Source organism: Echinops telfairi, unplaced genomic scaffold (genome assembly GCF_000313985.2).
Source record: "Echinops telfairi isolate 266 unplaced genomic scaffold, ASM31398v2 ScPeMD7_7458;HRSCAF=8496, whole genome shotgun sequence".
NCBI lineage: Eukaryota > Metazoa > Chordata > Mammalia > Afrosoricida > Tenrecidae > Echinops > Echinops telfairi.
The window spans coordinates 23,425-43,707 of record NW_022111358.1 but is presented as its reverse complement, the minus strand read 5'-3'; the positions used below and the strand labels follow the sequence as shown (position 1 = coordinate 43,707).

At 43.0% G+C, this 20,283-nt stretch overlaps 1 protein-coding gene across 1 annotated transcript; it reads right to left on the bottom strand.

The window, feature by feature from the left end:
* Positions 1-7,608: 7,608 nt before the first annotated feature.
* LOC101662348 (olfactory receptor 3A1-like) lies at positions 7,609-8,574 on the bottom strand. Its single transcript, XM_013005861.2, has one exon. It carries the CDS (start codon positions 8,554-8,556, stop codon positions 7,609-7,611), a length of 948 nt encoding a protein of 315 aa, XP_012861315.1. The 5' UTR covers positions 8,557-8,574.
* Between the last annotated feature and the right edge of the window lie 11,709 nt (positions 8,575-20,283).

Here is a 20,283-nt window from a genome sequence, read left to right as displayed (position 1 = left end):
CAGGAACAACTCGCGTTTCATGTAACCACATGGACTCCTCAGGAGGGTCATGAAATAACTCACCTTCTTGTGGCCCAGAGACCAGGGAAGACTGGATGAAAGGGGTATAAAGAGAGTGAGAGGTTGCACAGGTGTAGTCAGCTCTCCCAAAGGCAAGAAAGGGGCTATATATGCACAAATGTGAAAAGGAGAGGCTGAGATCATCTGTCTCAGTGGGCCTCTCTCCGCTACAGTGTGATTCTCTTGGGACCTGAAATTAGCCCCAACAAAGGAGGAGGGAGGGAGAGATTCAAAACACAGCCTGCAGAAGTGTCTCACACCTCTGTAGCGATTCAGAATTTCTCCAAAAGTCATTATCTCCAGCCCCCATCTTACCCTCTGGGGACAGTGAAGGCAGAGGTCATGTAAATCCATTTAACAAAGGGGACAAGAGGTGGAGCCAGAACAGAATCTCTGCCTCCAGGCTGAGGGCTTTGCTCCTCCAGCTGCCTGGTCAACAAGAACTGAGAGCAAAGAGATGCTCATTCTAAACATGCCTGGATCCTGGGCATGAGAAAGAAATTCAAGAAGAAGACAAAACTGGAGGCCTTTCGATGTCAAATTGCTCCCCCACTTTCACAGTTATGTTAACAAGTTATTACTTCAAAGTAATAAAAAATGTGAACAGCTTCCAGTAAGAAGGTTACAATTGGACTTGGTTCTAAATTCACAGATTGAATTCACAGCAAGGCAACCCGCTTGAGTTAGGTAACCGTTTATAACCAAAACTTCAATCCCAAGGATGCTCAGCAAGTACACAACAAATGGCAGAATGAAAATATATATAGCAACTCAAAATTCAACAGGGAGGTGAGGTGAGTTCAGCGTGACTCGCAGGGTAAGGGCCGTCTCTCGGGGTTCCACTAGTCTGTTTTAGAAGTTTGAATCCTGGTCCACATTTTCTCCCAGTCTAGTCAGGATTTTTGAATGTGTCCTTTCCAGAGCAGTTGATCATGCTGGCCGGGCACCAGCTAGTTCTTCTGTGGAGACTGATGCTGATAGGAGCCTTAAGTCCAGTGGTCTAACTGAAAACACCAACTTTTGAAACCATCAGCTTCTACTGCAACTGGACAACCCCTGCACGTTGTAAAGCTTAGATTTTAAGATGGAAAAAAAACACTTTCAATCTCATTTCATGAGCTGTTTGTTTTTATTTTTATCTCCTGGTTGATAGCAGTAGCAGCTGTTAAAGACTGCTTATTCAACTACCAAACCAAAACCCAGACTCACTGCCGTGAGTCGATTCCAACTCAGGGACAAAACTTAAGGTCCTAGTTCAATTTTTTATCAGTTGTTTCCATAATATTAAAACATTACACTGTGCCAGACTATATTTCGAGATATATTACCAACCTACGCAAGATTCGATAAAGTTCAAAGCCACTTCAATTCTACTTCAGGAGACATTACAAAGTAGTACGTTCTTGGTGTTACGTGCCTCCTACGATCCATTTTAAACCACTGAGAATTACACTTTCCTTTATGTCACTGTTGTAAGAGACAATAAATAGCTAACTCTTTAAAATGCTCTAAAATTATGAAATCTCAAGCAAAAAGTTTTGTGTACATTCTTCTCTGTCTAAAAAAAAACCCAAAACAAACAAATAAACCATGTGGTGTTGTGGGTTAGGTATTGGACTACTAGCCTGAGGTTAGCAATTGAAACTTTCTCAGTTGGAGAAAGAAGAGGCTCTGCTCCCATCGAGGTTTACAATCTCAGAAATCCCAGATACAGTCGTGAAGAGTCGGAAGCAACCCGATGCGGTGCGTTTTGTTTCCTCAACTCCTGCCCAAGGAAGTTGTTTCCTACTGACCACACTCCTCTTGCAAACCGATCTCCTGTGTCCTTAATTTTGACCTAGATTCGCTACGAGACCTAGAGCAGGTTCTGGACAGCTTATGCTTTCTCTCCTGAGACCATGAGCTCCCTCTTCTCCTCTCTCTAGAAAGGGACCTGTCCTGGCTGCAGGAGAAGTTTCTCCTTCTTGGAGATCTGTGGAAGGCTTCTTTTACTTATGCGAAATAAACATCTTGCGGACAATGACCCCAAGGGAGAGGTGGATCCATAGTCTGACTTCTCTTTTACCCTTTGACAGTTGCACCCAAACAGGGCAGCCACACAAGACTCGCCCATCTAGCTCTGACAGTATCGGCTGCATCCGGAGTGTGGTAAACGACCCTGGAAGTGGACATATCTGACCTCTAGCTTCCCTATTGCCACAAGGCAGGGGTCACACAAGCCTCTACGCTCCATCCTTCTTTACCTGTTCTGACAACAAATCAATGGTGAGTTCAATCATTCATTGCAATGGCTACACAGATCATAGTCAGAGCTCAGGGGGTTATTAAGAATGTTCATAGGTGATCACAGGTCAAGATCAGCACAGCCATGTGTCCGCTCAGTCAGCAGCCCAGTCCCCCTCTGGTCCTCAGCCTCCTAGCCACGTGCTTCCTTGGCCTTGGGCTCCAGTTCCCTAGTCTCAGGCCAGATGAGGACAAGGTACCCTGTGGTTGAATCAGGGGAGCTCAATACTAGTCGATCGCAAATGTAGTGCGGGTAGATTACATGGCATTAAAAAATAGACGTAAACCTATCATCAATCCCGTCACTTAATCGATATACAGCGCAGCCAATCAGATGCAATCTTAGGTGTCAAACGCATGCGCAAACATCTGCACATAGTGCAGCAAAACTGACAAGATAAGTTTTGCCCAAGACCTTCGTGTTTTTCTCTTAAACGTAAGAAAGGGCATTAAAATGAGTGGGGGAGCTGGACCCAGTAAGAGAACAAAAATGTATCACTTTCATATGGAATGGGAGATTTTGACACCACGAGCCGACATTCAGCTGAAGTCCAGAGCCATGAACAGTTCTGGAACGTATTCGCAGAGGGAAAGTACCCAAACACGAGAAAATGCTACTTCCTTGACTTCTTTATTCGGCTCTACTTATTTATGTGAGTCAGCTTTTTCCCACATAAAGATCATTAAGTCCAAGTACTGTTCACCATGACTGATGATCATCTGGAAGTGTGCTTGAGGCTGGCTGTCAGCAGCTACTGTCCGGACTATGCATCCCAGGCTCATTCCATTCAGTGCAAGTCATCAGAGTAAACTCAGGTCATGACAAAAAACGTACATAGTTAATTGTGTTGTGTTGTGTAATATGGACTCATGTGGTTATGCAAGGTACATAAACATGCATTGTACATACAGAGAATTCTCAATGCATTTATGAATAACTGTAATAAATAAAAATAAATATATGTTTTGTATTTTTGTAGTTGGTAGATCATTTTGACTTGATCATTTTGTCAGTAGCTCGCATGCTGAAAAAGTGTGAGCACCCTTGGTTTAAATTCTGCTCCTCTGAACCTCCAAGTCATCGTCTCTGGTATACCTGGTCTCAGCCTCCTCCCCCCCTTCAGACACTTACTCTTCTACCCTGACCTTAAAAGAGGCATGATGCCCCCTCCATACACCCTACTTTATTTCTGCTTTCTGTGACGAAGATTTCTGCTCATAACCATAGGCTGTGCTCCAGAGGAGGAGCCCTAATGGTGTAGTGGGTTGGGAGTTGGGCTGCTGTCTGCGAGGTCAGCAGTTCGAAACTACCAGCTGCTCTGTGGTAGAAAGATGATGCCTTCTACTGCCATCAAGACTGATCGTCTTGGGAACCCACGGGGCAGTTCCCCTCTGTCCCATATGGTTTCTAGGAGCCAGAATCCACTCAATGGCAGGGAGTTTGGCTTTTTGATTTAGTGTTCCAGAGACGAGCCTAAGGTGCTCATATCTCAGAATAGTCATGCCTGTCCCACTCCTCATAGCCCAGCTCAAAGCACTGAAAACTACTTGCAGTCGATCTCTAATGTTCGGCCACAATACACACTATTTACAGTCACTGAGAAGAATGATTACCCTGAGTCTATAGTCCTTAGGGAAGTTGACCCTCCTCCCAGTGTTAGGCTCATGTTATTGGTACTCAGAGATCTCATTTTAAGCATGTAATATGCAAATGTTTAAGCTTTTTTCCCCTAAGGATTTCCCTGTTGCTGTTATTGCTGGTAGGTGTCATGGAGTCAGTCCCTCCTCATAATGACAGGATGTCCAACAGAACCGAACCCTGCCCAGTTCTGTGCCACCCTCACAATCGCTCTTGTGCTCGAGCCCAGCAATGCAGCCACTGTGTCAATCCGTCTCATCAAAGGTCTTCCTCTTTTTCACTGCCCCCCTACTTCACCAAGCATGAGGCCTTCCTTCGGGGACTAGTCTCCCCTGACAACACGTCCAAAGGACCGGCGATGCGGTCTCACTATCCTTGCCTTCAAGGAGCATTCCGGTTGTGTTTCTTCCAAGACAGACTTGTTTGTTCTTTTGGCAGTCCATGGTACTTTCAATATTCTTCACCAATACCAAATGCAACGATTCGTTCTTCAGCCTTCCTTCTTCAATGTCCGAAATCTATGTGCAGATGAGGCCACTGAGAATACTACAGCTTGGGTCAGGGGCATCTTACTCCTTTAACACTTTAAAGAGGTCTTGTGCAGCAGATTTACCCAATGCAATGAAATATAAAATGACTATCGGAAAACATCATAAATTATGGCAGAAGCTTGAACATCCACATCATCCAATGGGAAATAAAATAAGCTACTATGTATCATTATCCTAAGGCAATACTAGTCAGAGAGAACCACGCCAACTGGTGGCACTGGTGGAAGACAATTACGTAGGCCCACCATCATCGAATGCTCAAATAACAACAAAGCAAAGCAAAGCAGCCATAAGAAAATGCACGCGCGGCTTTGAATAAAGCAAGAAATCATTTCTCAGCAGGAAGAATCTTGGCACGGAGACAACTGAAAGCTGCCCTTAAAGTGCTGAAAGAAAGTAACTGCCGGCCTACACTTCTGTTCGCAATGACAATGTCCTTTGCAAACGTGAAAAACACACATGAGCAACAGGTGTGTACTGAAAGCACAAGGACAGGAAGCTCCTCGGGAACAAAGAAAACGATGTCTGAAGAGACCGAAAAGGAAAGGAGAGAAGCAGGACCGAGCCAAAAAATGCAGGAAGGAAAAGTAAGGATAGAGAAGGGAAATGTATGTCGGTACATATAAATGTTGACTGCATTAAAAAGTTGTAAGGTCTTACTCAGCGTAAAAGAATGGTAGGAAAGGAATAAAGGTGCTAATATCCAAGGAAGGAGCCCTGGTTGCGTAGCAGGGAAGCACTCGGCTGCTCACTGAAAGACAGGCAGTCGGAGCGCACCAGTGACTCAGCTAGAGAAAGACATTCCAGTCTGCCTCGGTAAAGATTACAGCCTTGCAAACGCTATAGGACTATACTCGATAGTATGCTGTGCTATAAAGGTGTTATGAGTTGGAATTGACTTGATGGCTTTTGAATGATTATATTTTAAGTATTTCAGAAGGAGCCCTGGTAGCATTAAAAGGAGCCCCGGTGGCATCGTGGCTAAGCATTGGGCTGCTAATTGCAAGGTCCACAGTTGGAAACCATCAGTTGCCTCCAGGGAGATTGACAGTGCTTTCACCCTACGGTCTCGGAAACTCACGGGCAGTTCTACTCTGTCCTGCAAGGTTGCTAGGAGCTGTCATCGACTCGACAGTGATGAGTTTGGTTAGCTTCTTTTCTGGAAGTACCATGGTTAAGTAGCTTAACTCCTAACCCAAAGGTCCATGGTTCAAACCCACCAGTGGCTCTATGGAAGAAAAAATTGGTGATGTGTTCCCACAAAGATTTTAACCTACCAGTGTTCAGACACCTAATAGTTGAAAGATACAAGTAAGATGATAGATATAATCCCAATGGCATCAGTAATTGCATGGAAATATATAGAGACTCTAGACAACTGGAGTAAAAAGGCTAAGCTTATATGTGTGGATTGTGATAATAGTTGTATGAGCCCCCAATGAAATGATTTTTTTTTTAAAGGCTAAGCTTGTCAAACATATTTTAAAAAGAAAATCACAGGTATAATCAATTCTCATTCATTGCAAGTTCCCTTATGAATATGAATGGAAAATTCCTACATTGAACATTTGCAAATGGAATTCAGAAACCAGGACTAAGCAAGGTTTATTCCAGAATCACAAGGATGGATGAATATCAGGAAATCTATTTGTATAATTTATCAAAATGATCACTATTGCTCTTAGACCTGTGGGGCCCTATTGGAAATTGAGAAGATGGTTGCTAAGGAGAAAATATAGATTGTAATAAACATTTGAAGATTAACTCAACTTAATTGAATATCAAAGAAATACATATTAAGACAATTTTTAATTTTAATCATTATGATGTCAAAAATCAGAAGACTTAAATATTGTAACAGCCATTATTGACAAAGGAATGGGGAATGAACAGTTTTATCCATTATTAAAATAATAAAATTGCTCAATTTGGGGGGACCATAAAGGAAAATATACAGAGGCAATTTTTATTTGTGTCTTTATTTTATCCAACTCAGGAATCTTACTAACAGGAATTTATCATGTACAAATATTTTCAGAATAATGGGAAACCATTACTACAGGATATTCTTTACATATTGGATGAGAAATGTAGTAAGTCTAGAAACAATCCAAATTCCATAAAAAGCAATATGATTAAATAAATTGTGGTTAACTCATATAATAAAATCCTAGGTAGTCATTAAAATAGATAAGGTAAGTTTTTAGATATCTGACAAAAGGTTCACTGTGTAATGTAAGCAAACAAACAAACAAAAGATGACAGAAGAGCGTGCCCTATTTACTATATAATATAGATAAACAGGCTTACATTAACACAAAACATATTTAAACATATTTACACATCTATAAAAAGACTAGAAGGGTAAGCACCAAATTCTTAACAGTGGTTCCTACTGGGGAATTCCTAGCAGGTAATTCTAATTACTAGCAGGTAATAAAGGCTGTGTAGTTTTGACATTAAATATCAACCTGATAAATTTTTGTTTTGTTTTCATTTTAGAAACATGACTTCTTTAATAAAAGCTTTGAGAGCAATGCATATTTCCATTTTGAAATAAAAAGAGAGTGAAATCCAAAACACAAAGACAAAAACCCTAAAGTCCTCACTGTTAAAGCCCCTGTTGTCTTGCCTTGCAAAGGGCTATGGGAAATCAGTGTCTCAATTATACTGTGCTGGGTTTGCTACGCTTAGGAGGGACCCGTGAAAGTGAAAAAGGACAACCACTGTCACCGGATCCTGATGGGAGAATGTGTGAACACTTGGCACCTGAACGGAACTTTCCATATCCTACCTTTGGTCGATTGTTTCCTGGTGTATCTGGAGGAACCCTGGTAGCAAATAAACAAGGAATCCTTCCTAAAGGAAGGATACAGAATTTCCTGTGTTCACCTCCATTTAGAATGAGAAGGGGATTTAAGACCAAATGGCAACTTACCAAAGGTTCTAGTTTAACAGAACCTGTACACCTAGTATCAGGTATCACCTCTTTGTTGGAGCAAGAAGTCTTTAACAAATGTCACCTTGCTCAAGGAACCAAAAAGACCGGAATCACATATCCTCCTGAGACACTTCTCATGCCAATGCTCGTTTTCCCGAAAGAACCCGCCGCAGGGCCCCCTGAACATCAGGGTTCCTAAGGCTGTAGATGAGTGGGTTCAGCATGGGGCTGATGACCGTGTTCAGGATGCCAATCCCCTTGTCCTTGTCTGAAGCCTCAACTGAACCCAGCCTCATGTAGCTGAAGACACCTGTCCCATAGAAAATGCCCACCACAGTGAGGTGGGAGCCACATGTGGAGAAGGCCTTCTTCCTGCCTTCCGCTGAGCGTATTCGCAACACCGCAGCCGCCACGTGGATGTAGGAAGTGACAATGAGCACCACGGGCGCACCTGCCATGAGGATACCCAGACCAAAGAGCAGCAGCTCATTGAGTTGGGTGCTGGAGCAGGAGAGCTGGAAAAGCTGAGGAAGGTCACAGTAGAAATGGTTGATCACATTGGGGCCACAGAAGTGGAGTGTGGATATGGCCACAGTGTGAGTCAGTGCGTTGGTAAAAGCACAAGCCCACGACACAGCCACCAATACTCTCTGTACGACCTGGCTCATGCGGGTGCTGTAGGTGAGGGGCCGACAGATGGCCAGGAAGCGGTCATAGGCCATGGCTGTCAACAGGAAGCAGTCCACACCAGCCAACTGATGGAAGAAGAAGAGTTGGGTGAGGCAAGCTCCATAGGGCACCGCACGCCTGTGGGACAGGAGACGACTCAACATGGCAGGGACAGTGACGGTGATGCACCCAACATCCAGCACCGACAGGTTCCCCAGGAAGAAGTACATGGGGGTGTGCAGTTTGGGCTCCACTAAGATGGCAGCCAGGATGCTGAGGTTGCCCCCCACGGTGACCAGGTAGGCAAAGAAGAAAAGTACAAAGACTAGTGGTCTCAGGCTGGGTGTTTCCACCAGGCCCAGCAGGATGAACTCAGTAATAGCTGTTCCATTGGCTCCAGCATCTCGTTCCATGTATCCCTGTAAGAAGGCACCCAAGATTGGAAGGGATCCGTCTTATCAGCACAGTTATTTAATAAGGTTATATCATTTATTTCATACGTCAATCTTCAAAGTAAATCCCCAGTGTCCTAATAAGTATTGCCCCATTCCCCAGTGTATTCCTCCTCATTAACCCTTATTTGCCCTCATCTCAGTGTCTGTCCTGATGCCACTACATAATTGGCCACAATTAGGCCAGCTACATTGCCTAATACCACCACTACTTTGAACTTCTCCCTTCTTTTTGTGTAATCCACACAAATTTTCCTTCTTTATCTTCTAGTACCAAGGAGTGTGTTTCTTTCACCAAAGGCCTATATGTATGAGAAGACTGGGTGGGGGTGGGAGTGTTAGTCTGGGTAGACTAGAGAAACAAATTCATAGACACTCATAAGTGTATAGGAAAGAGCTTTAAGTAAAAGAGCAATTATATATTAAGAAAACATCCAAGCCCAGTCCAGATCAAATCCGTAAGTCCAATATTAGTTCATATGTCTGATACCAATCTATAAATTCCTTTTCAGACTCATAAAACACATGCAATGGCACCGAATGCAGGAAGATCACAGACCAGGGGGTGGAAAGTCTTGTGGTTCCTGTGGCAGTGAAAGCATCTCAGTGCTGACAGGGGTTTCTACGTGGCTTCTCCAGCTCTGAGGCTCTGGCTGCCACTATCATTGCCCCTTGTGTCTTGTCTGTAGAGAGTCTCTCAGGGAGTGAGTAGAGAGAGTGTGTGTCTCCCACCTCCAAGGAGGAATACAGGAGTTCCGGGAATCTTCAGGAGAAAGCCATGCCCACACAGAGGCCTCGTTGTCTATGACCTGATTGACAGGCTGGACTCCACCCCTTCACTCTTAATCCTCTCAAATTGATAAACGATGATACAACTACCACAGGGGGTGGGGATAATGCTGAAAGTATACATGAATAGATGGAAAAGCACAATGAAAACAGAAGAATTGATCATAGATTATTATAAATCTGTTAAAAATGAAAATAAACAAATCTGGCAAATGTAAGGAAGAAAAACATGTAGACATACGCAAAATTGGAAATTAAAAAGGCATGGTAAATTAAATTAGGAATTAAAAAATAAATCTAAACTTTCATGGAATACACTGCCCTCCTGAATTTGGACAAGCTCTTCGAGAGCCGTCCCCACAGCAAGGAGACCAGCTATAACTTAAAGAATAAGGTAGAAAGAATGAGAGGGAAAGAAAAAGAAACTCTACCAGTATTGAGTTCCTGCTCTTGGTACTCTGATGATGGTTAGGGCAAGGGTCAGTCTTAGAGAGGAAGGGACCGCAGGGGCAGTGTGAGAGAAGGAGGCATTCTAAAGACATTCTTTGATTTTATTTGCCATCTGAATTCTAAGTCTGAAGCAAGGTCACAAGAGAAAGCAGAAACAAAAAACAACTTCTACAGGTGAACTCCAGGGTGTTACAATTCTTATAGGGATTATTTCAAATCAGTAATGGGATGATCATTTCCACATCATATAAGCTTTCCCTAACTCAGAAGTACTTCTTGGAAGAAGTACAGCGATGCTCCTTAGAAGCAAAGATGGCAAGACCTTATCTTACAAGGTCTTGGGCATCTTATCCGGAGAGATCGTTGCCTGGGAAAGGACATTATGTTTGGTAGAGGGTGGGCGAAAAGGAGAAAGACCCTTGAGGAGCAGGGTTGACCCAGAGGCTGCAACAATGGGCACAGACATAACCACCATGGTGAGGGTGGGGCCAGACTGGGCAGTGCTTCCTTCTGTGGTACAGAGGGTCACTGCGAGTCAGAACTGATGCAGGGCAACTGACAACAGCATGACAAAAATAAGCTCAGGCAAAAATAAAACCCTTCCAGTTGACTTCCCAAGGCTAATAAATCTTGATGTGAAAATATAATTACAGAAAAAAGGGGTGGTGGTGGTGATGGATTGTTCTTCAAAATGATTTGCTCGTGCCTGCGCACTTACAAGTGGACGGCCGGAACCCACTGAGCATCCCTGCAGAAGAAAGGCTTGCTGATTGGCTTTCTTAAAGACTGCAGTTCAGAAAACACCAAGGAGCCATTCTGCTCTGTCCCAAGGTCAGAAAGGACTGGCTCAGACAGGGTTTGCTTGCTTGAGTTGGACCCTCATTTGATAAGAAGCGCTGCCAGCAAGGGGGGGGGGGGCACCAAATTGACTGCCTATTGAATTTCTGTACAGTGTTTCAGGAGAAACGGATTATCCATAATAAAGATATCCCTGTGGTTTGTTACAATACCTAGAACGTTTTCCTCCGCTTGCGTGCACCGGTGGAACTACAAGGGCAAAGCTCTATGCTACTTTACTTCTAGAACCATCTAATCCACCTCTGTCAGAGCTGTCATTATTTTTTTTTCCCAAATTGACTTTTTGTTTTGATTTATTTATAATTAATTTTAACAGTTTTATTGCGGATAATTAACATATCATACAATTCAATAACTCAGTTAGATTTAAAAGGGTTGTGCAATCATCCCAACCCTCAATTTTAGACTATTTTCTTCTTTCTTGTACTCATTGTTTCCAGCTCCCCATTTGCCCCCAACTTCCTCTGCCATAGCACCCAAGCAACCATCAATGCAGCCACTGGCTCCATAGCTCTACCCATCCTGGATATCAGATACAGGAAAACATAGGGAAAAAAGAAAGAAAAACAAACAAACACTACACTCTGCAAGATAGCCAGGCTCTTCACATCCCTGCTCTGTGGTCAGAGGGAATTCATGAGAGGCTTAATCCATATGTGGACTTGGGCTCCCATTGTCATCCAAACCTTATGCAAATTGGGTGTGCACAATTTAAGGTCTGAAACTATTCCCTCCTTTGTATTTCGATTCTATTATTTGTAATTCTTGGATCACACAGGCTGGTGTAGAGCTGCCATTATTACTCAATCACAACGATGCTTTGAATGGTTTTTATCTCTAAGTGCTAAAAGCCTCCATGGTTGTCTTTGTAGCTGCCAGTGTTTGTTTTAAAAAGCTCCTGCTGCTGCTGGCAAACGTTCTGGTATGGTAGCTGCAATACTGTGTTGCTTACTATTTGTGAAGCTTTATAATGACTTTCTTGGATGTGAAGTAGTAATTAAAGGAAAAGAAGTGTGTGGGGAGGGTGGGGGGAGGTTCCCACTTACATACTAATAACATTGTAACTAATAATGTCATTCCATTGTTTTACACATCAATTTTGTTGTTAGTATGCCTACAATCTAAGAACTACTACATTTAAGCAAGTCATCACTATATTTATCCCATGCTATTTGATGATTGAAGTTGCTAATAAACACTCCTAAGCATTCTGTACTGTCTGATGTGGGAGGAGATCCATGAGGGAAGTCCCTGAGTTACAGAACGGGGTAAAGCCACTATGGCTTTGTCAAGAGTTACAGCCTTGGAAACCCCTTGGGACAGTTCTATTCCATCCTGTGGAACCACGTTGAGCTGGAATCAACTGGCTAGCCAGGCTTGGTTTGGGGGAAGGCTAGTCCTGGTAGCTCCATGGCTTCCCCTCTCCATCGTGTTTCCTGCAGATGCATTGTGCTCATAAGCAGCAGGCGCACTGGAGATGAAGAATTTGATGCACATCCTAAATGGACTCACCGCTCTGGGAAGTCATAAGAGAGCATGCGTGCCACTACAGCTCCATTACAAACAAACCTGTTCATCATAAACAGCCAACGTGCTTATCAGTTTCTCCCCAAGGTCATTTACTTGGCATCCACCCATGGCAGCTTATGGTCTGTTTTAATTTTTGTGCACATAAACTAGCAGTAGATGATTATCTTTTTGTTTATCAAAATCTTTTTGGTGGATTTTAAAAAGTGAATATCCTGCTGACATATTGGCCCATGCAAGTATTTTAAAAGTATAGTTAAACATGTCATACATAGTAATAACTCAGACTGTTATCTCTGAGGCAGTATCTACGATGACTTAGGAATAGTGAAATAATGAAATAGGTTTTAAGTCTTATGAAATACTTTAAATCCAAGATACAATGCCACTTTCCCATGATTAATGTAGACTCTGAGTCCTGGTGGGAATATAACTCTTTCGTTGGACTCCATTGGTACAGAGGACCTGTCTGGTGCTCATTCAATAAGCTGAGTATCACCTCTGCCCACACCAGCAGTTTTTCGGTGTACATAACTGTATTCAATATACCCCATATGTAAAATGTTTTTGAGTCAGAGATACACCAATTTGGACATGATCTTGTAGACTATCACTCCCTCAATTTACTAATGAGAAAACTCTGATGGACTACCAGGGGTAGAGTGGGAATGGTTAGGGTCAGAACAAATATTGGATATACAGGCATACTGGTTTAATTGTGCTTTCATGGACTTCATAGATACTGCTCTTCTTCCCACCCACCCCCAATAAAAGATTGTGGCCATCCTGCATCGAGAAAATCTATCACTGCCATGTTCTCAACAGCATGTGTGCGCACTCATGTCCGTGTGTCACATGTTGGTAATTCTCTCAGCATTTCATACCTTTGCATTATTATATCTGTGCTGATGGTCTATTATCAGTGTCTCTGATGTTACTATTCTAATCACTTGCAGGTGCCATGAGCCAAGCCCATACATGACACACACACACAAACCCCTCAAAAACGTATTGTTGTCAAGTCAATTCTGACTCATAGCAACCCTGTAGAATGGGGTACAACTGCCCCTGTGGGTTTCTGAGGCTAAACATTTTTACAGGAACAGAAAGCCTCACCTTTCTCCCACGGAGCAACTGGTGGGTTTGAACTACTGACCTTGTGGTTAGCAGCCCAACGCATGATCCATTACACCATCAGCATTCCTCCATATACAACAGTGAACTTAAGTGTTAAGTGTTCTGTGTATTTTACTGCTCCACCAACAGGCTCTACCCTGTGTCTCTCTCCCTATTCTTGACCCTCCCTAATCCCAGAGATAGAACAATATCAAAATTAGACCAATGAACCCCACACTGTCTTTAAGCGTGTGAGTGACAGGAAAATTCAATCAATGCATCAAACTTCATTGTTGTCTAATTTCAATAAATTTCCACAGTCACCCCAACCCTCCGCAGCCACCGCCCTGACCACTGCAGCCATCAACATGCAGGCAAGAGCCTCCACCAGCAAAAAGAGTAAGGCTCTCTGAAAGTTCAAATGATGGGTAGCAGTTTTTAGCAGTCATGTATCTTTAATTCAGTCTGCACATTGCTATTCTAGACATACACTTAATAGACTACCATAGAGCACATCTAACTTCCATATGCACTGGGAACCAAAAATATTCATGTGACTCACTCTACTGGGCTATTTGCATTCTTGCAGTGGTCTGGATCCACAACAGCTCCAAGGTTTTATAAAATGCCTGGTTTTCTGTTCTTTTTTTAAGTGTATCTGTTAGACAACAAAGGCTGGTGAGGGTGTGAAGAGCCTGTAACCCTTGGACAGTGCTGGTGGGACTGCGAAATGGTGCTGCCAGTAAGGCAAATGGTGTGGCACTTCCATAACAATGTTGGCAATCGCTACAACCTATGATCTGGCAATCCCACTACTAGCTAGCTACCCTCGGGATGATAAGAACTGGGCCATGACAAGGCATCTCCTCCCCCATGTTCCCCACAGCACTTCTCACGGGAACAAAACAATGGAACAACCTGAATGCCCATCAATGGAAGAATGGATAAACACACTGTCATACACACACCAAATGGAATACTATGCAACACTGAAGAATAATGAGGAATCTGTGCGACACTCCCTAACACGGATGAACCTGGAGGATAGTATGCTGAGTTAAATAAGGCAATCACAGAAGGGAAAATACTGTATGAGACCACGGTTACAAGAGGTCAAGAAAATGGTTTCGCCCTTCCTCACCCCAAATGTATTTGATGGTTACTAGGAGTGGGGATGTAAGAGAAGCTCATCACTAAACAAGGCGTTGGTAGAAGAGAAGATACCTCCAGGGGGAAGTATAGCACCAGCAAAACACACAACGCTTCTCTAGGTCCTTTATGCTTCCTCCCCCCACTATTATGATCTCAGTCCTGCTTCACAAATCCAGCTATTCCGTCGTACATACATCCGTACAGACAGGAGCTTTCAATTTGCAGAATTCAGGATAGACAAACCCCACAGAAACAGTAATGGGAGTAAATGACTTCAGGAGGATAGGGGAAGGGAAGGGGCAGGGGGGGACTGATAGCAATCATAATGAAATACCCTTCCTTGAGGGGATCAAATACCAGGATTGTAGGTGAAGGGATAGAAGGGGTGGTGTATATAAATAACGATACATAATATAGTAAGAGTTTGCGAGGGTGGCAGGGTGGGGGAGGGAGGAAAAAAAGAGGAACTGACATCAAGGGGCTCAAGAAGAAAGATAATGTTTGGAAATGGTTGATGGCCATATTTGTACATATCCGCTTAATATAATGGATGTATGGACATTAAAATATATGTAAGAGCCCCCAATAAAATAATTTAATTATTTTTCAATTAAAAAATAAATAAATAAGGTGTATAAGAAACAAATAATAAGGGAGAGTCAGCAAAAACTGATACCAGCGAAAGAAAAGTCTGGAAGGAATACAAAACTTAAAGCAACACCCACACTGTTGCACTAGCAACAATGATACAGACGGATGCATAGACAGACACCCAAAGTTGAACAGGTGTGGGAAAGAGAGTGGGACTGTACACATGGAACATATAGAGAGTGACAGAAGATATTATGTGTATTTATTAATGCTAAAAATATGACATATACCCATGCATATGGCAGAGCATACAGCACACATAGTAATGAAACCTTTTTAGCCAGCACCAAACAAGCTGCAGGAATGAGTCATTGGGACTGGAGGGGCAGAACCACAGGCCAACTAGCATCATGTAGTCCACAAAGACAGTGTTCTAAATTATACTGTGATGAGTAGCAACTGGGGACTTAAGTTGTGAGTGGTCATGTAAGGTGCAATTGGTCTCTCTCCATCTGGAGCAAAGAAAATCATGGAGTCAAGTGGACAAATGGACCACTCAAGCTTCAGCCTTCTGAGGCCAGAAGAACTAGAAGTTGCCTGGCTACCACTGCTGACCACTCTAAAAAGGCATCACATTAGATGGTCCTGGGTAGAGTAGAAGAAAAACATGGAACAAAACTCCAAATCATCAAGAGACCAGGTGTACTGGTCAGATAGAGACTGGTGAAGCCCCAAGACTAAGGCCCTTCTAGCCTGGAACTGAACTTACCCCCATAGCTCAAATTTCAGAGCAAGAACAGACAACTCTATAAAGGGGACAATCATACTAGGGAGGTATGCACTCCTTAGAACAGCAGTTCTCAACCTGTGGGTTGCAACCCCTTTGGGGGTTGAACGACCTTTTTACAGGGGTCACCCGATTCATAACTGTAGCAAAATTATAGTTATGAAGTAGCAACAAAAATAATTTTATGGTTGGTCACCACATGAGGAACTGTATTAAAGGGTCACGACATGAGGAAGGTTGAGAACCACTGCCTTAGAACAATGAATGATTTAGGACTAAAAGAGCACTATTTGCCAAGGAGACAGTTCAGAAAACCAGAAGTGTCAGGAAAGGAGGTGAAATGGGAATGGGAATATGGTGGGAAAGCTGTCTAAGTGATGCTACAGTGTGAGTATTTCCATCAATGACATGAAACAAAATACGTATGGATTGTTGGATGAAAAACTGATTTGCTTCACATTCCTTCAGTGAATTTATGATAAAAGTTGTTTCTTTGTCTGAAATGTACCTGTTTCAGGGTCGTGGTACACTTGATAGTCTCCCTCAAAACTGTAAGGCCATCAGAGAAAAATTTATCTGAGGATACTAGAAACGTGTCTACTGGTCTGGCCAGTCCAAGATGTTTACTTTAAACTAGGTTCCCAGCAGAGAGGGAATAGAGCCTATTGCTTGCAACACAAAAGTGATGCCCGAAGACCATCACCCTGTATGGCTGTGGAGCAAGAGTCACGCTATGGGGAACCAACACCCACTTTTGAAGTTGATCTTGTTCTGTCTTTGTGTGAGTAAACTATTGTTCCATCCAGCCATCCAAGTGCCTGCACGAGGAGTGTCTTTCTTGGCAAGCCTGTCACCTGTAAACCATGCAATGACACGGTATCCTAGGGCTTCTCTTCCCGGTGTCGAGCTCTGTGCTATTTTCCATGCAGTGGGACTCTTTCCCTAGAAATGGCGACAGAATGCTCTGCAGCCCTGTTTGGAATGTTGCTGGAAGCCACAGAGTGGCTTCTTCCATTCCAGCAGCCAAGCTCTCTAGGTCCCCCAAACTTCCCCTTTATCTGTGTAATGAAGGCAGAACATTGCCACAACAGAAAAGTAAAGGAAGCCTCAATTCCAGGATCCCAAGTTGGGTCCCTGTAATGTGGTGGCTGTCAGGTTTAGAGAATGCTGCAGAGAGAATCCCATGTAGGTGAGAAATGTAATGTAAAGATTCCAAAGGTATTTTTAAAATTCTGAAATCTGAGTTTCATTGTGTTACCTTCTGTATTTAATCATAGACCCAGAATTCATTAAATACGATGGGAATTGACATATCAATAGAAATAAAACGTGTCCCTACATGATAAACTACCTCCCATTTTGCCTCTTCAATGTATTTTAACTCAAGTTATAAGGTCTCATACTCTTTGATTTTATACCTTGTGCTGTGGGGTAGACATTGGATTGCAAATCATCAAGTTGGCAGTTCAAACCCACCAATTATTCTGAGGAAGAAATATGAGGCTCTTTGTTCCTGTAAAGATTTGAAGTCTCAGAAACTCTAGGTAGGGTTGTTATGAGTTGGAATCAACTCCATGGTAGTGGGTTTTGGTTAATCTTTGCACAAGCTGGTTATTTTATCTAGAATGTTCTCTAATGCTAAGTGCTCAAAGTCTTTATGATTCAAATGTTCTTGCTCTGTAAAAATTGTCATGAATCAACTCAAGCTCTTTTCCTAAACTCACGTAGCACTTTATTGTATTCTTCGTGACACGTATCTCTGTTGATAAGTGCACTTTTGAACAATCATTTAATTACAAACAGAAATTAGAGCATACTTGCTCTACATCACACTAAGTGGCTTGCTGAGAGATTTGATCTAATTCAGCTTTATGTTGTCAGAGTTTGTCATAACCCTTTTTACACAATAGGTGTTCAATATTTCTGAAATAAATTAAGAAGTTAACTATGCAACGAAGACTAGAAGATCAGCAAGCCATTTCTCTGAAATAGGGTATCAGATTGGCGTTAGAAAGGTTTTCTGGATGAGCTGGAACTTATACAAAACCATGAAGAATTGATACTATTAGAAAGAGATGTCTCAGTAAAAGGCAATAGAATGACTGTGGTAGCAATCTCTGCTCCCTTTCCCTAGATAAAGTATTTATGAGAACTCCTTAGAAGTAGTTAAAACAATTCATTCAGTGACTTGTCTTTTCATGAAAACAGCCCTATGAAAGGTGGCAACGAGGAACCGTAGATACTAGAAATAAATAAAGTTAGACAGCAAGAGTACGACTCCCCTGCCCCCAACAGAGGTGCCCCATGACCCCATCATCCTCACTCTCTGAGAAATGAGGCTTGCTCATCATGGCCAGGAGTCTAAGACGATCACTGGCCTATCCATCCAGGAAGTGTGTCTGTAAGCAGACATCCCTAGTGATATACTCGAAGAGACCCTCCTCTCTCAGGGGTCAAAAATGAGCCTCAGGCTGCCCTCCCTGAGTGTTCACAACTCCTATCTGATTTTCCAAGGGAGAACTGTAGCTTTGAGCATCAGATGATGAAGACTCCACCAGACCTTCTAATGTAGGAGTCTGGTTAAGACCACCCCTATAGTCAGTCAGGAAGGCCGGGGTCCCCAAATGACCTTGTACTCACTCCAGCAGAAGACTTATTTCAAGAAGGAGGGGTGTGGCATAGGAGATGGACTCCTTGGGTCAGGATCTCAGCCCCCTTAGAGTTTTCTAAGGAAGATTCTCTTTCTCTACTGAACAAGGAGGTGTGATCTGCCCAGTAGCAACTAAACCATCTTCTCGTTGTTCAGGAGTTAAAGGGAGACCCTGCAGAGTACTCACCTTGTTATGGCCACAGACCAGCAAGGTTTTCAGTACAGAGAGGTGACGAGGGTGAAGAAGCGCTGTGCAGGGCCTAGCCCCAGAGGGGAAGGAAAGGGCCATATATCGGAAAAATAGCGGAGCAATGATATCACCTTTGTCATGAGGCTCTGTCTACCGCAGTGCCATTCCCCAGAGACCTCAGAAATTAATCCTCCCAGGAATGGCTGGGGATTGGAAGCCATGGACCAATAAACAAGACTTTAGGGAAACCAGTAATGAAGCTTCATGACTGTGCTGTTTTTAGATTTTCTCAAAAAGGTCTCACACCCAACTCCTTACTTCAACCCACACATTCATTCCATGGGAACGATTAGGGAGTGCTATCAATCCCATTTATCAAATAGGAACAGCGAGATCCAGATAATTTATCCAACCTCCCAAAGTGACCCAGAGATCTAAGTGGTTCTGGAACTGGGTCACAGACTTCAGACAGGGTGCTTTGCTCACCCAAGTGGCTGAGCCAAACAGGAATTCTGAGCAGAGAAGACAAAGCCCCTTGACCTGGGATGAGTAAAGGGCCCAAGAAAGGTGGCAAAAATGAGACATGATCACCAAACTCAGTTTCTTAATGAGTCCTCAGGAACGCATGCCTTTCCCCTTAGGGCCTTGTTAGTGGAGGCCACTGGGATTGCATCTTGGTGGTCCCATAATAATTCTGGAAGTGATGGCAGAAGATCTGAGCTGGGCTAGAAGGGACCAGGGGTTTTCCAGGGAAGTTGGTCTCTTGATGATTTTCTAGACCAGATCCTTAGACATGGAGGGTCCTGGTGATTCTATTAATTAACAAAGAAGTGGAGATACTCTCTAGTCATTTGCCAGTGTCCTCCTTGATGTCCTTGGCTGCAAGATTCGCCCCTCTGCATTCTTTCCAAGAGCAGGCTAGTGCAGTATGGAAACCAAGAACTTGCTTACGATCAGGCCTGCTTTAATGGTGTGACTTAGGACAAGCTGCTGAAATCCTTTGGCGTTTCCTCATCTGTGAAATGGTACTAATACTTAGCACCACATTGAGAATGAAATAAAATAACACACTTAAAGTACCTGGTAGGAAATCAATAAGTATCAATAATAGCAAAATAGCAACCACTAATATAGCCAATTCAATGGCACCCCAAAGCACCAGTAATACAGCTCTGATGGTGCTGTTGGATAAGTGTTGGAGTGCTTAACCACAAGGCTGGTGTTTCAAAATCACCAGCTGCTACTTGGGAGACAGATGAGGCTGGTAGTTCTCGTAAAGACTTGAAGCTTTGGAAATCCTACATTGGGTTGCTATGAATTGGAATTGACTCGATTGCAGTGGTAACACTTTGTTTAAGTGTATTGTCTTATTTAATCCTCCTAGCAACTCTATACTGGATTTTATTATTTGCTTGGCCTCACAAAGGAGGAATCAGAGGCTCAGTGAGATGTAGTAATTTGCCTGATGGTGACTGTAGCAGGGCTGGAACTCAAATGTTGTTTCATTTTACTCCAAAACAACTTTTGTATGACATGTTCCTGCTCCTCTTCTGAGTGCTTTCAGAAGCAATGGTTTAA

Coding starts and splice junctions, on each gene's coding strand:
- LOC101662348 (XM_013005861.2), bottom strand. CDS start 8,556: ATGGAACGAGATGCTGGAGCCAATGGAACAGCTATTACTGAGTTCATC.